Here is a 16,588-nt window from a genome sequence, read left to right on the forward strand (position 1 = left end):
CTTCCCTGAGGGCAGCGCGGCGGGGAGGGGGGGACGATGAGCCGCTCCGTGAGCGTGCTGTGTCCCCGTCCCCCCCCCGTCACAGAATCATCAGTGTTGGAAGAGAGCTCCAAGATCACCGAGTCCAACCTCTGAGCTAACACTGACAAGTCCTCCAATAAACCATCTCCCTTAGCTCTACATCTACACGTTTTTAAAGACCTCCAGGGATGGTGACTCAGCCACTTCCCTGGGCAGCCCCTTCCAATGCCTCACGCCCCTTTCGGTAAAGAAGTTCTTCCCAATACCCAACCTGAACCTCCCCTGGTGCAAAGTTCTCTGTGTTCAGCTTTGGGCCCCTCACTACAAGGACATCGAGGCCCTGGAGCGTGTTCAGAGCAGGGCTACGAAGCTGGTGATGGGCCAGGAACACACGTCCTGTGGGGAGCCTGAGGGAACTGGGGGTGTTTGGTCTGGAGAAGAGGAGGCTCGGGGAGACCTCATTGCTCTCTGCAGCTGCCTGAAAGGAGGTTGTGGGGAGCTGGGGGTCAGCTTCTTCTCACAGGTAACTAGTGATAGGACTAGAGGGAATGGCCTCAAGTTGTGCCTGGCAAGGTTCAGGTTGGAAATGAGGAGACATTTCTTCTCAGAAAGAGCAGCCAGGCACTGGGACGGGTTGCCCAGGGAGGTGGTGGCATCACCGTCCCAGGGGTGTTCAAGGCAAGGTTGGACGTGGTGCTTAGGGACATGGATCAGTGGGTGACATTGGTGGTAGGGTGATGGTTGGACCAGGTGATCTTGGAGGGCTTTTCCAATCTTAATGATTCTACGATTCTCCTCAGGCACCTGTGGCTCTTTGTGCACCTCAGCTCCATTCAAGCTCCAGAGAAGGTGATCCTCTGCGCCAGCCATTTAAAGCTCTGTTAGCACAGCTGTGCTTCAGAAATAGGGAATGGGACTTGGCCGCAGATGTTGCAGAAGCTGCCACTTGGCCTTCAGACAGAGGCAATTTGGATCGTGGTGTTCCCTTCGTTGTGTCTTGCATTGTTTCAGTTGTGGAAGCTGTGACAGTAATTTCCCTTTCTGATATACAGGCACATGCTTTTCTAGAAACCTCTCACACTTTGTCCAACCCAGAGAGAGGACAATGGAAAGAAGCATTAGTTTTAAGTCTGCTTTGAATTCTATGACTGTAGGAAACATATTCTCATTGTCTCCAGGGTCCTTGCCAAGACTTGCAAACCTTGAATGTCTCTGCTGTATATCCCTTTCCTTCTCTTTGATCCTCGCCATCCATTAGCTGTCATTGACCACAGTTGGGCATTTTTATCTCGTCAGTGCAAAATGTGGTCTTTGACAGTACCTGTTTGTGTGAGTGCTGTTATTCTGTCTCAGTTGCTTGTTCCAAGAAAGGGGATGTTTTGGATTCAGCTGGTAACTTTCCCAACATTTGATTGTTATTATATGTGGAATTTTTACCTAGCACTATTTTTAGATGTGAATGATTGTCAAGGCCATAACATCCTTTCTTTGAATGGCAGTCCCCAAGAAACAAAAGGAAACATGCTGTTTCAGATGTTCTGCTGTGTATCTGAGCAGGCTCACAGCAACAGGTCATTATTAAAACCCAACCCTTAACAACAGTTTTCAGTCCTGTTGCTTTCTTTATACCCCAAAGAAAGAGACAGAGATGGAGTTATAAGTATAACTTAACTATTTTAATAAATCTTATATAGTGCATGGTTACATCATTTTATCCTTCGTTCAATTACATTAATGTACAGTGCATTATAGCATTATCTGCAGACGGTACAAATATAACAGATGCACAGCTCAGTCATAAGGAAATTTTTAAAAGTGACCTGCTATAAGGTTTACTGACACTCTTATTTTACGAAATGCTCCCCTGGCTCTTAGTTTCACAGAACTGTTGTGTACAATTCTATTAAAATCCCAAGTAACTATAATTCCATGTGATTCTATGTTTAACTTCATACACAAAAACAAGAAAGGTATCATATTCCCAAGCTCACCACTTGTTTTTATTTTCATTTTAGAAACGATTCAGCTTCCTGTGCTTATAACACCAATAGTTTGTCAGTATTCACACCTGCTTCCCATCTCCACCCAAATCCGGAGCCAGGGCTTCTCAGGAGAATTGTCTTCATCATCCCTCCCTGACCAGGTGAGTGCCCTTTGCAAATTCCAGCCACTGTGGTAAGCCAGCAGCATTGTGACTGAAAAGATAATCCTCGTCTTCAAGCTCCCTGCCTGCACCCCAATTCTGCTGGTGCTAACAATTAGCTATTTAAATATTAAGGAAAATATATTATCCATTGGAAACATGGGTGGAAGAACTAACCAAAATTGAGAGATGCATCAGTATGCTCAGATTTAGATGCCTGTTCCCCCACTGCTGTTTTGCATCTGCACAGCCTTGTTTCATTGAATGTGCAAGCGCAGGCCCAAATTATACAAAGACTTAGATGTGTGCCTAGCCTTTCGCGGGGTTCTCTGTGAAGGAGGTGGGGACCTTTCACAGCACCCAAAGGAAAGCACGCGTGTAGGTTTGTAAGTCTTTGTGGAGTCTGGGCCTGAGTCCCCATTCAGCCAAAGTAAACAGGTGAATGAGAGAAAGGCGAAGTCTTCCCAGTCTTCGAGCACTTCCTGTAGACGTGTTTGCTTTAGTGTATTCTTACCAAGTTTGTAAATAAAATGTAGACCTAAATACCGTGTGCCAAACATGCTGTGGACAGGAAATCTATTAAATGCTTGCTTGAGTTTTAAAAATTTGAGTAAAATATTGATGCACAATCACTTGATTATATATCTATGGACAGGAATATTTTTCCTCATCTCTCTTTATAGATTGTAAGAGTAAGGGGATATTTCACTAGAAAGGTATATACGTATGCACATAACATTATTAAGAAAAACAGGAATTGAAGAACAGCAGCATCTACTAAGTCAGGTAACTTTTTTTGCATTTTTTTCCTTGTGGCTATTTATTTTATATTAAAACAGCCTTTCCAATTGTGTTTTGTTTTCTTATTTAGGAAGCATCTTAGATTATTCTTTGCAATGAAAATGTGAAGGTGAGGCTGAGTGTTGAATACCCAGAAAATGGCTTTGGGTGTGGCTAGGTGGGGAGCAAATGGTGGGGGCTTTTCTTCTTATCTGAGGCCTGGCTTTGGCAATTCTGCAGCTTTCGGATACAGGCTTCGTGCCAAGGTGAAGGGCTGCGCAGCTGTCCTGAGCCCCAGCCTCTGCGTAAGTGGGGATGATCAGGCTGAGCTCACCTATTTGCAGATTAAAATCACTTCAGTTGTCACTCAGATCCTGCTCTGTATTACGCAATGAAAGCTTATTTCCACCATTCAAAGGCAGCACGAACTGGTACGTGTATTTAAAGAAGCAGCCCAGTCTTATGTAATGTGTGTTGCAATTCCAGAGGGCACAGGGGGACAGGAAGGGCACTGAACTGCCACTGAGCCTTTACTAGTGGGCTGCAGGGGATATCTGCCACCAAGAAGGAAACAAAAGGTAGGGAAAAGACATATTTCCATAGCCCAGACTCTAAACATTCAGGCTGGCTTGTTCTGTGCGGCGTGCCATGCCCTCCGTCCCTGAGCAGTGCCGCCGAGGGGACCAGAAGCACGTTAAAAGCTCTGCGAGGCCCAGCCATTGTCCTACATTCAGAGCCGTGTCAGTTCTGATCCACTCTGATCACATGCACATACAATTTCAGTATAAAATATATAGATATATATATATATAAAAAAAAAACTTCATGCAATATTAAAACACCTTTCCCAACGGGACATGGTCTTAATGTCTATCCTTATCAACAGTGTTCAAGGAATTGTCACTTGATGGCAATTACACTGCTAAGTGTGGAGCACTGCTCTCTCTCGTCTGGGCTGGGGATCATTGCTTTTGTTCCCTTTTTCTGCACTACTATGACTAATAGCTGAAAAAAAGCAGATAGATTTTAATTAGCAGAATCAATCCTCTCCTGGCGACGCTTCATAATTTCTTGGAGCTCTGTCTCCCCTCTGTTTTTCTAGAATGGAAACAAAACAGCAAGTTTGAATTTTGACTTCAAGCTGTGGTTAAATTATAATATTTAACTAATTCCATAAGAGTAGAGCGAATATCAAAGGCAACAGTAAAAAGGCAGTCTTTAGTGGAGACAGGGTGATCTGCCTTACAGATTTGAGGCCTTTTTGCTTAAGAGAATTCTAGGTGTTTTTAGGGTTAAGTTCATTTTGTTGTTGTTTTGTTTTGTTTTGTTTTGTCTTGTTTGTTTTGTTTTAATTGTGTTTCTTAAAATGCATGTTTAAAGCACCATCTGTCACTGCTGGTACAGGCATCCATTTGGGTGGGAGTTGTCCAGAAAGCTACTTACCTCCAGTTGGTTTTTTGCCACCGTGATTTTACTGTACACTCTGTTTCCCTCATCGCCACACACTTTCTTCAGTTCCTCTCTGTTCAGGGAGAACAGCTGAGCTCCAGTAAGGATGCCAAGGTGTTCCACTGTCCTGGGGAGACACAAAACGAGGAGATAGTTGTGTTATATGTGGCCTCTTGCCAAAGGCGAGGATTCAGAGATAACAGAGCTGGGAGCAGATGAAGTACAGTCCCTGCACCAGGACCTTTTCACATGCAAGGCCCTGGCGATGTGGCAGCTGTTGGGTAACGCGAGCTCTTGGCGGGGTTGACAGCAGGCCAGGAGGAGCGGGTGTAACCAGTGTCACCCCAGCATCCAGTGCATGCCATGCCCCGTGGGTACTGCAGTGGTCTCACGCCAGTCTCATTGCATCTGGAGAGTGATCCTCCAGCTTCTCGTTGCACATTGCACAGAATGTGAGTTGTAACTTGGGACCCTTGCCCACATGCAGCGTTTTGGTCCGTGTGGCTGGGCGATTTGCTAGCCCTGCTTGAGAATCTGGCTCTTCCTCAGCCGTACTTTAGGACAGCTTCTCCAGAGACGGGCAGTCATGTAGAATTTGCATTTCAGAGCCTCTCAGGTCATGGGGTCAGTTAGTGAGTTAATTATTTTTCCTCCAAGTTCAATACTTTGAACTGGCTAACTGGGACCAGATGAGCAGCAGTGGAGGATGTTGTACAGCATTTGCCTGTCAGTTGTGTGGATGAGCAAGGCCCTTCCTTTATTTGCAGCTACTTGTGAGATCTTGCTGTACTGTAAGACAGTGTTTATTTGATAGTATAGAGGAACAAAAGGGATTTGATTTGTGATGACTGTACTGGTTCTACATTTAATATGATTGAAATCTAGTTTGCAACACAGTCTCTGTAAGTAGATCCAGCTGAAATGTTGCAAGCTGCCTACCCTACTTCTTTTTAAATGAAGGACCAGCATTTCATACGGTAGCGATGCAGATCTTACCCTTTGCTGAATGACTTTGCCTCCAGCCAAGCTTTGACTTCTTCAGCACTAGATTCGAAGGTGAGGGGCACAAAAACTTCCTGGGGCTTTTCCACTTTGAAATTCCTGTGGGGAGGCTGAATTTTACTGTTTGTAATCTTCTTTAGCAATTCATCATTCACTTCGTCCATTTGATGCAGAAGTTCTGTGGAAACAAGGCACACCTTTTAGAGCACAAGGTTAAGAGTGGGAATGAAACCAAGTCTTTAGTCATGAGTCCAGTTAAATTAATGTTTGCAGTGAAATTGTAAGAAAGATCAGAATGTGGCTCAGCATTATTATTAACTTTGTAAACACATCAAAGGAAAGTGCTTACTTTTGTATTTTAGCTCTAAAGAATAGGTTCAAGTACTTAATTAGAGCAATAGGTTTGCTCTAATTTGACATTTTTGATATTCAAACTTCAATCAAGAACAGATGGGATACCACAATGGTTTTGGAGACTGGTAGACTGATAGAGCAGGATTTGCTTGCCTTTCCTCCCAGGCTTTTCAACTTCATTTGGATTTTGATACCTTGCTTTTCTCTCTCAGAGAAACCCTTATTTCTACAGTTTTTCTCCAGAATGATGGAGAGGAGAAATCACAAAAAACAACGGCCAAATGCTCATCATCTGCACAGCAGTCACGGAATCTAAAACACTGCTTAAGAGTTTCATACAATTTAACTGTCCCCCAGGATTTTGGCCATCACTGCTTCAGCAATGTCCTTTGGACTAATCAGAGAGTCTTGGAACAACTGCCACTGTTCCTAGGAAAAATGAAGTTTCTAGCCCTGATGATGCCCAGTGTTAACAGAGCTGTGTAATTGCTAGAGAAAAGCGCATAGTGGCGACCGGCAGACTGAACTGTCTCATTTAAAGCAAATCTCCAAATCTTGCTTAACTGAGCACTTGCTTTTAGCCAGGAGGAGCTAGACTACCCATTGAAAGTTCTTGTTCAAAAGCACTTATTGGGGGAAAAGTGTCTTATATTGGGTAAGATAATAGGGTAAGGTTTTAATAAGAACATGTTCGTTTTGCATGACTGGTATCTATAGGAGGTGCTGGGAAGGACCCATATTTTGACCTATTTTATATATATATATATAGCAATTGATCTCTTGTTTCTTGTGTTGCTAACCTATCCTGTTCATCACACCTCATTCAAAGCACATAACCCCCCAAACACCACCTAGCAGAAGTTTACTCGGTGGTGTAAAACACCTGATCTGGTGGTGTCTTTGCTCCCAGCGGTGCTGCCAAGTGGTAATAAGTGACTGACTCCCTGATGTCTTGCTCTGCTGTTGTGTTTTTGCTTTAGATCACCATCTTCCTGTTTTTGAGTTACTTAGTTCCCTTCAGACTATTGAAATAAGGAAACTGCCCTGCAAACTTTGCAGCAGAGGGGGGGGTTGGGGGGAACAGACCACATGAGACAGCAGTGGTCAGGGAGGCCTGACTATATGTTCTTGAGAACAGGTTCCCATTTTTCTATACCTCTGTGTTGCCATTTATTTTCCTTCCTATTGTGTCTTTTCTGTTACCCAATGTGGAAGGCCAAGTCTGGGATCACCAGTCTTGGTTTTGAGCTGTGTACTGGGTCTGGCTGGGATGTTAACTTTCCCTGCAGCAGCCCATACAGTGCTGCGCTCTGCACTTGTAGCTAGAACAGCAGTGGTATCACACCAGTGTTGTGTCTGCTGCTGAGAAGTGCTGGCACAGCATCAGGACTCTCTCTGACCCTCCTAGGGGGTGGGCAAAAAGTGAGAAAGAAACATCAGCAGGGCAGCTGACCTAAACCAACCAAAGGGATATTCCATACCATATGATGTCACACTCAGCAATAAAAGGTGGAAAAAGGAAGAAGAGGGGAGGGGTGGGCTCTCGTTGCGAAAACGTCTGTCCTCCTCCCGAACACCGGCTACGTGCGTTGAGGCCCTGCTTCAAGGACGTGGTCAAGCATCGCTCATTTGTGGGAAGTAGAGAGTAATTTCTTTCCTCTGCACTTCCACATAGTCTTTACTTGTTTTGTTTAGTTATTCCCTTTCCCCCTCCCTTTTCCCCTTTCCCTTTTTTCCCTTTAGTTGAATTGTTTAATTAATAATAATATTTCCTTAATTATATATATATATATATATATATTTCCCCTCTTTAATTAAATCATCCTTATCTCAACCCGTGAGTTGTTCTTTCCTTTACTTCTTCCCCTCCTCATCTGAGGAGGGGGAGTGAGAGAGCGGTTGTGGTGTTCAACTGCCTAGCACGGTAAAACCACCACAAGCTGTAGTCCTGCTCCCTCCACTTTTCAGTCCTCACTGTTACTTCTAATAAGTAATCCACTGATCCAAATCCTCAGCCCTCCAGCTTTTCCTGTGCAGCTAAATAGAAGTGGCAGGAAGCTTGAACTGGCAGTACGCTCATAAAACTCCAGTGATGCATCATCCAGAATCACTTTTTCCATGAAACTCTTTAAGACTGCAAGGAGAATGACTTGGTGTTATGAATAGCTGGGTGTCTGTGATGCTTGTGATGTTCCCTTGTCCCAGAAGGGCTTCTGCTTTAAGAGTCTGCAGTAGATGAAAGAGGATGAACCCTGGCTGTGGCCCTCATCAGCTGGTTTGCTACAGGCGTATTAAGGCAGTGAGGTGAGCAGGGCTCCTGGTCTTTCTCATGTTCTGTGATCCTCCATGGCTTGTGCAGGGTGTGGGAGGGATGTGAGTCTTGTATTGACAGATCTGGTGGCTGGGATTTCTTTGAAACCTTGTGAAGGAACAGGCCAGGTGGGCACTGTGTGTGCGACAAGAGGAAAGGAAGCAAGAGAGAAGGGGCTTGGCCTGAATACAGATGGTCACTTAGAGATGCTTAAATCATGCTGGGGGTGAAAGGAAGCTCTCTCCTTGGGAGGAAGGGGAAGGTTAAGCTGATATTAAATCACCTTTTTGCCTGCCTTTTCTCAGGCTGCCTGGGAGCCCATGCCATGAGTCACTGAGTGCCTCAGGACTGCTCTGTTGACTGCTGCACTACTTGGAATTTCCTCTCTACATCGCTGCCGGTCCCCTGCTTATCACTAAAAGGTGCAGCCACTCCTCGCACAAAGCCGTGTGAGAGGGGCCATGTGTTTGGGTAGGTCACTGGCTACACGCACACAGCAACCAAAAATAGCAAATAGCATTATTGCAAAAGTAAAGAGAGAAAGAAAACAGGACAGAGAGCATGCAAAAGCACATGTTCACAGGAACTTTTCAATTAAGTCCTGAAACACAAAGCCATGGTGCCAAGCTCTTGTGCTGCCTGAGCCTGCTGTGAGCGCAGCGTGGGACACGTACGTTCTTTGGCGTCCTGGGGAGAGTGGCGTGATAACATTTCACTTCCCCATTTATCCCCAGCATAGCTGGCCGGTAGCTTGTGAGTTGGGCTGGATGGTCCATAGCCTCTGGGGCTCAGGTCTCCTTTGTACCTCTGGTTAGCCTAGATGATAAGAAAGAAAAGCAAGGTGTAAGATTTTCTTTGCAGTTTTTTATTTTCTTTAACTTCTTGCTTCCCCCCGATGGTAATGAGGAGAGGGACAAATTGCCGTGTCCTCCCTGTGGTGATCTGGGACCCCTCAGCTGAGTCTCATGTGAACTCAGGAGGTGCTGTGTGGAACAAGTTTGACCCTGGGCTCTCATGGGAATTAACACAAACCAAAGCAAAGGCTGAATGCAGCAGGAAGGCATTTAGACCCCTAGGAAGCATGTCACACTCGCCACCTGGAGAGGCGTGGTGATTTATGTTTGCTTACTACTGCTGTCACGTGCGTGACTTGGCACTCTAGCCTTTTGCTAGATTTTACTGCTCATTAGTACTTCTCTGGAGATGGAGAGCAAAGGATGCAAAAAGATTCTAATACAGAAAGAAAACAAGCAGATATCCCATTTGGAGCTAAAACATCAGTAACTGGATGTTGAGTGTGACTGTTTCTAAGTGCATGGAGCAGTCTGGAAAGAGGTTTTTGGCATTTTCATGATTAAACTAGCAAGGCTTTTGTCCAGAGGCCTACTGGGGCACTTTATGCCTTGCCCAAACTGAGAAATACCAAAGTTATGAAGCCATCCCATGCTTCCTTAGGGCATTTGGAGCTCTCCACCTCCACATTTTTGCAATACAAAGTGCTTGAGAACTATATTCACTTAATACTCAGATGGTATTTCCATCTACCTCCACTCCAGCAGCTTGTTCCTGCTGCCAAACTGAACTGGATGAGAACTGTCATTTTTTGATATAATCTCAAAAAAACAAAAACAAACAAACAACAAAAAAAAAAACTTCAGTATTTTGGTGGCAAAGTTTTCTTTCATGACTGCATTAGCTCTCTCATCCTGTTCATAGCACAGCCCTGAAACCAGCAGAGTTTCACAACAGAAGGTGATAAACCAGAGGCTGAGAAGTGCGTGGGTTTGGGGGGGAAGGCACTGGCAAAAGGTGGAACTATTTCAAGCCACCATAGCCAGCAGATGTTTGGGGACACCTCAGTGTCACCTTTTCTGTGTTTGGGATGACAACATGTGGTGCTAAGCTTGGGGTGGGTGTCCCTTTGAGCGAGGGTCTCGCTTCGTAGCAGGCTGCTGTCTGTCCCATACCCCTGCTTGCCAGGTGCCACTGGCAGCAGGCAGCGTGCTTGGCATCTTGGAGTGGGAGAAAAGCAGGAGGCTGCTGCGTGGCAGGAGGAATAGGCTTTTTTTTGGGTAGGGGGAATAAATGGTGGGAAAATGTGGGAGTTTTATTGTAGGAGACTCAGGACCCTGGCTCATCTACTTGTGAGGGTTCATGCTGTCCCACACATGGTATCCTAAGAAATCCAGGGAGGTCTAATTACAAGGTTATGGTCAGTGACTGATTATGCCCTGCACCTGGCTATGGGTTAAATATCACCTGACTAGAGACCTGTTCGAGCTCTTCCAGTTTCACCTCATCCAGGATGTTATAAGGGACGTAACCAGCCTGCCCACTCCGGTTGAGCAACTTCCACCACTGCTTATTTTCTTCCAACACCTGAGACAGAAAAAAGTACAATTTTGGTAACGAGAACATCAGATTTCTGGCATATATAAATGGCACATAGTGAAAAGAAACCAGGCAGTAATGTGAAGTTGCCAGAATAACATCACTGGGGCCAGGAGCTGGCAAACAGATCTGTTGCACTCATTTGCAATTCAGGAGTGAAGCCTTTCCTGCAAAGCATCTGAACTTACCCTAATGGTGAGAGGAGAGCACCTCTGGGGTGCTTAAGAACTCATCATTCCTACTTAATTTACTTACTTCTCTATCTTTTTTCTTTGACTTTCTTTTCTTTTTCAGTGACTGATTTTGCATTCTCTTTTTGAATTAAAGTTAAAAGCAATTCCTGCCAAAGGTGCTAGAGGGTTATCATATGACTTGATCATGTGTCACATCATAACCATGATGTGGCGAGGAGATCACCCACTGCTGAGATATCTCCTATTGCACCTGTCCCCCTGCTTTTTGTTTTGTTTTGTTTTTAAATAATCACTTTGCAGTAAGTAATCTCCCTGGAAAGGGTGAGCTTTGCTGGTAGCTACAGTTTGAACATTTTGAAGTCTTCGCCTCAAATCTGAGGTCCATTACGGTTCGTGCATAGACCAAGTTGTGCCCTACCTTCTCCAGTGGTGCAGTAAAAGAAAAGTTATGAGAAAGGATTATTTTGTAGAAAAGAATTCCCTTTTTTGGGGACATGAAGAGGAGACGATAATGAGCAGTGTACTACAATAACTCGTTTTCTTTCTTCCTCACTACTTAAGAAAAGATGCTACTGACATGTTTCAGCTGAACAAATAACCCGAAGCATAGACAGCTCTAGATTTGAACAAAGCTTTGTTGCTGCTCAGAAAATACCAAGCAAAAATGAGCTGGCACTTGGCAGTACCTTGAGATCTCTCTGCTGTTCCTAGAAAGGGGAGGAGGGCACACCTCTTCCCTGAGCACATTTGCTTACCTCCAGGACTTCATCCTTAAGCACTGAGAGTTCATTGGCATTTCGCGCAGTGAAATCGTAGCGGATTTTGGCATATCTCTTCGGCAGGGCCATTCCCTGTGCCTCAAAATTCCTGCAAGAGGAAAAAAAAAAAAAAAAAAGGACTGATAATGGAGGCCAATTGAATAACTAAGGCATTATAGGGCCACTGGCAAAAGGCAAGTGGTGATGGCTGTGTGACATTGGTCACACTGTCATTGGTGACAGTGAGGCTGCTGCTTTCAGGTGAGAGAAAAGGCCTCTTCCCCTGTCAGTTGTTTTTCTGCAGGAAGGACTGAGGAGACTGACAAAGCACAAAGAAAATGCTCTCATTCTACCCCTTGTGAAAAATTTTTGTGAAATACTTGTATCCTGATAAGTGGAAATGACTGTCCTGTGTGCCAGGGCAGAGGAGAGGCAAGCACCAAAACTGGGAGAAGGGTGTCAAACATGAGCACAGGTTGAACTGACTGGAAATCTGTGGGCGTTTTCATCAGGCAGTACCGAGCTACTGAAACAGAATTCCACAGGTTCATAGGAAAAGTGAGTTTGAATGTTTCTGTTCTGAGATACACTTGATGTGGGGAGGAATGTGTTCAAGTGTTTTGATTGGAAATTTTTGACACAAGAAGGCTTTCAGTGTTAAACAGTCTTTTCGTTTGGAGAGAGAGATGAAATAAATATGTTAGATCGTCAAATGTGGAGATCTGAAATGCAAGATTTTGTTTGGCCCAAACTGGAATGTTTTGGATTTAAAGTTTTGTTTTGTTATGCCTGGCTTAGGAAAAATTCTCATATCTCATCTTTTTCTTCCCCAGCTAGGATGGGAGCATAGTATTATTTTTTAATTCCAAAAACATTTACAGTATGGAAAAACTGTCTTGCCTAGTTGCATAGGTGTATGCAGGAACTATTTTAGTGCACCTTCTATGGATCTTTCTGCTTATGGCTTGCAACCAGATGCATAATGCAGAAGAGTCCCAGGTACCTGTATCCACAGTGAGCATGCCAACAGGATGTGAGATTCTCCTCTAGTGGAGCTACAGCAATTTATATCAAGGTTGGTGTAACTCAGTGAAGGCAGTGCTTCCAGCACCACTAGCAGCTATGTTTTTTAGAGTTATGTTTTTCCATTCCTGAGTTTTTGGTTTTGGTCAGTGATTTGTGGATCTTGGTTTGGTGTAGGATCTGTGGAAACTCCGTTGTTTGCAGACTACCACTGAGGCATCTGTAAAACCTGACTTTGAAAAGCAAATCCTTTATGTTTAATTCTTAATTCATTTTGCTGTCTTCATTAGGTACCTCTTGGTGGCCTGAAAAAGGTTGAAACCGTTGGCTCAGTGGTTTAATAACATGCATTGTCTTTAGTTCACTTCATTTGGGACAGCGCTCGGTCTACTCACAGCCACGTGCACTACAAAAGTTTGGAGCAGACCTTCAGACAGAGTGAATCCACCAGTCAGGAAGGGGAGTGGTGGCCTTACCCGGCAGTGCCTGAAGGCAGGGAGGGGGGTAAAAAGCCTGAGTTATGTAGAAACTACTTCTTTTGTAGCATTCCAGAAGGTAAATGAGTCACGAGAAAAGGGGACAGTTCAAGGAGTACGAGGATAATGTGCATTCTGCGTGCACCTAGGTTTTACACGAGATACATTTGCTGGTTATTGTAATATTGCTTGGGGCTTTCGTGACACTTCTCTGCAGCCCGAAGCCCTGGTTTAGCTAATCATACTGATGCATGGGTGCTTTTGCTAATATAGGGTCTCTCGGTTAGAAAAGTAGTTCAAACTACCCAGAAGACAGTGTGAATACAGCAGGAAGTACGGCTGTCCCAGGACTGCGATCTTGGCAAACAACTGGGCAGACTTGGCTGAAGTCCTCCCTGGGCTGAAGAGGCATGGAAGCACATTCTCAGTTTTAACATCTGCTTCAGTGCCATTAGCTTTGATGTTCTTTCTTAAATGTAACACAAGGGAAAGTTGCTGTTGTTAGTCTGAAAGGTAGGTAAAAAGGTAAAACCCCTGTCCCAGGAGGAAGGACATCCTCACCTACTTTTCAATGAGCTCACGCTGTAGTTAGGCTGGATGGTGTCTAAGGGTCACCTTGGTAAAGTGGCACACTGCTAATTTGTATTCCGGAACTCAATACTACTATTTATCATTTCCCTCTGCTGAGACTAACAGATGAAAATATTTCTTAAGCGAATGTCTACCAGTCACTTAAGATGGGCTCATGTAAACTAATTTCTTATTTTTCATAACAGCACCAAGAAAAATGGAATTGGACAAGAGAATTTGTTGCTGTAATTCTGTCTCCACTCAGCACGCTGAATCTGTACTGTTTTATGTCCCACCAGGAACGTTGTTGGGACAAATGGGAAGAATAAGTTGTTTTGCTGATACTATTGTATTTGGGGATTTTGCTGTGAATTTGAGCTTTTTGTAATAGCAGTAGAGCTCATAAACCTTTTGGATTAAAATATGAAAACATGAATCAAAGTCTGTCTTGCAGTTATTTTCCAGTCTAGTGCTGGCTCTGGAAAAGTCCATGGTTAACTGCTTTGCTGTGTCTGGACATCAAGTTTTTAAAGTTTCATGGATCATTAGTGTAATCTGGGCCTGTTCTTGGGCAGACGGGAAGGCAGTTCAGAACTTCATGTCAAATCACTGCAACGTGGAGTGGCAGAGAATTCATTTGTCCTTTTGGAAGAGTTTGAAACTTCAGAGGTCTCAGGAAAAATCCAAAGGCACATGCTCTTTAATTTCACTTTGTTCTGAAACAACATACTGGTAGACTAATGAAGTCAGCCAGTATTTTTGCCTCTTATGGTGGAAAACACATGTAACCCATTTCCTTGTAGACCTGCTGATGATTAAAAGCAGACAGCTTGTCTGATCTTGGAGTTCTCTTGATCTTGTTAACAAGTCTGAATTAATAATGGCAGAGAGTGATCTGCCAGGATGCCAAATCATCCTGGTATCATGGTGTGGTGCAGTGGGTGCTTATGAGGTTACCGAGGGGAGCCGAGGCACCATTTTGGTGCTGGTACATTACCTGTTTACATGCTGAGTTACGTTCTGCTTAAAGGCATCCACAGCTTGTGTCTGATCAGCCGTCTGGCCGCGTTTGAGCGAGGAGTTGCGGTAAGGATATCCATTGGCTGATGATAGCTGGAAAGGTAAACACAGTGTCAGTGCTACCAGGAAAGGGGAAAGCTGCGTCAAAGGGAAAGGAAGGTGATGAATCTGGCCTTATTTTCTTTCTGTATTTAACTGGAGTGACCAGATACAACTGAATTTTGAGGTGACCACTTGTTACATGCAATTGCAAACTCCATGGTCGCACAGAGTCAGACCAGAATTGGAGGAAGCTGCCAGAAGTGCCTGACAGCTTTGCTATCCCTGCAGTGCTGCTGGGTTCCCCTGATGCCAACTCCAGAGGCCAGAGAAAATACCTGCAGGCTGAGAAGATCCTTCTCACTCTGAAAAGGGGAGAGGAGAAGAAGAGTGAAAGGAAGAAAGGATGACCGGGAGCATGAGACTAACCTCTTCTTGCAAGTGTCCGATGTCTATTTCCCAGGGAGCACCACGGAAGATTTCTATGGGTGGTTCCCAGCCGTTGCGGAATTTGGGGATGTAGGTGGGAATGTTTGCTTCTCGGGGCCATTCAGCTCTAGAACATGAAGCAGGGAATATGGGGAATATGTGGTGAGGTTCACAAGGAGCGTTTGTTGGAAAGCATCCAGTACTGCTTGTCAGGGAGAGGCAGGGGCATCGGAGCATCCCTCTGACATGGCCATAAAATCAAGCATCCCCTCTGCCTGTCTTAAGAGCTTGGGGAGCCTGGTGAGATGGTAGCTCTGTCCTCACCTGGATCTAGTCCATGTCTCTCCCAGTGAGTCCCAGAGGCTTATCTCTTTTGGTGTCAGATGTCCTCTGAGGAAATCTGTGGCATCTTTAGACAGAAGCGGGCTGACGACAGACCTGGCAAGCTCAGGGCCAGCACAGCTATTGACGATCTTTACACACAAACGCAAATATGAGAGAGATTGTAGGAAAGATTCCAAATATCATAGCAGCACACATACAAGAATAGAAATCTAAAACAGAAAAATCAGTCACTCTGATCATTTGGAGTTCCTGTCCCTGCCCACTCCAAAGGAAACCAATATACCCTCCATGGCAAGTACCTCTAAAACCAGACTAATTCATATCAGACTTGCATTTCCAAAGCACTCCTATGTGCCTTCATGTGTAAGCGTGAGGTTTCACGACACAGATGAACTAAATTAATGGTTTGCTGCTTCCTAAAAGGAATGCTGTATTCCCTCAGTATCCCCTTTCCATCCTTGCACTGTACTGTATTTGATTAGCAGATTAATTAAAAACAAACAAGAAACAAATAAAACCAGACAAATAAGGCAAATAATTCTTGGCGAAGCTCTCCATGGGATAAAATGAAAGCCAGAGGGCAACCCTTCATGCCAAGGGATGGCTTGACTCCTGTTGGCAGCAGCTAATTTTTAGATTAGTTCAGTTGTCTCAAGAAACATCAGTCTTTGCATAATACAAGATTTTTTCATTTGGAGTCAAAGCAGGGTTTAATCTAAAAATTAGCCATTGTTGGAGAAAGGATCACAAGCTGCCACATTAAAAAATGGAAAATTGTTTGATATTTCTGCATCACTTCTGGCTTCTTTTTCAAGTTAGGATTCCTGCATCTTCCGTTCAGTGCAAATACTGAGCCATGTGTACCTGAAGGTGAGATCAGGCAGATTCCCCAAAAGAACCATAAATTGGCTTGCACTGCTCTCAGTAATTCTTTATTAATGTGGTGGAAAGATTTGTATTTGCTGGAGTTTATGTGTTTAATTCAAGCTGGGTATCAGATCAGAGACCAGAAACACTGACATTGTTGCTTCTGGACTTTACTGAGACAGCTTTGGGCAGTTCTGAGCAGCCTGCTGACTCTTCTGCATAATTTAGCTGCCCGTAAGTGCAAAAGTGGCATTAGAAAAAAAAAGTGAATTGAGAGCAAAACCCGTGAGTTAGGTTTACCAGTTCCAGTGGCCCAAACAGGAAATGCACCAACTCTGAAGCGCTTGGGTTCTGGATGTGCTTTCTCAGTTTGGCCTGAAAAGATAAAAGAAAATCCTGTTTAATCCTAACCTGGT

The 16,588-nt window shown here is 44.3% G+C and overlaps 1 protein-coding gene across 2 annotated transcripts in view; it reads right to left on the bottom strand.

The window, feature by feature from the left end:
* Positions 1 to 1,675: 1,675 nt before the first annotated feature.
* Positions 1,676 to 16,588, bottom strand: part of EPS8L2 (EPS8 like 2) — a 63,874-nt gene continuing 48,961 nt past the window's right edge. For both annotated transcript variants that reach the window (XM_035326636.1, XM_035326635.1), the window contains 10 exons: positions 16,473 to 16,547; positions 15,285 to 15,433; positions 14,961 to 15,087; positions 14,470 to 14,585; positions 11,401 to 11,512; positions 10,332 to 10,439; positions 8,735 to 8,876; positions 5,390 to 5,573; positions 4,388 to 4,520; positions 1,676 to 4,042 (listed from right to left, as the gene is read on the bottom strand). In XM_035326636.1, the coding sequence (XP_035182527.1) occupies positions 3,971 to 4,042; positions 4,388 to 4,520; positions 5,390 to 5,573; positions 8,735 to 8,876; positions 10,332 to 10,439; positions 11,401 to 11,512; positions 14,470 to 14,585; positions 14,961 to 15,087; positions 15,285 to 15,433; positions 16,473 to 16,547 (1,218 nt within the window). In that variant the 3' untranslated portion in view covers positions 1,676 to 3,970. The remainder of the gene's footprint in view (positions 4,043 to 4,387; positions 4,521 to 5,389; positions 5,574 to 8,734; positions 8,877 to 10,331; positions 10,440 to 11,400; positions 11,513 to 14,469; positions 14,586 to 14,960; positions 15,088 to 15,284; positions 15,434 to 16,472; positions 16,548 to 16,588) is intronic.

The sequence above is a fragment of the Oxyura jamaicensis genome, chromosome 5 (genome assembly GCF_011077185.1).
Source record: "Oxyura jamaicensis isolate SHBP4307 breed ruddy duck chromosome 5, BPBGC_Ojam_1.0, whole genome shotgun sequence".
NCBI lineage: Eukaryota > Metazoa > Chordata > Aves > Anseriformes > Anatidae > Oxyura > Oxyura jamaicensis.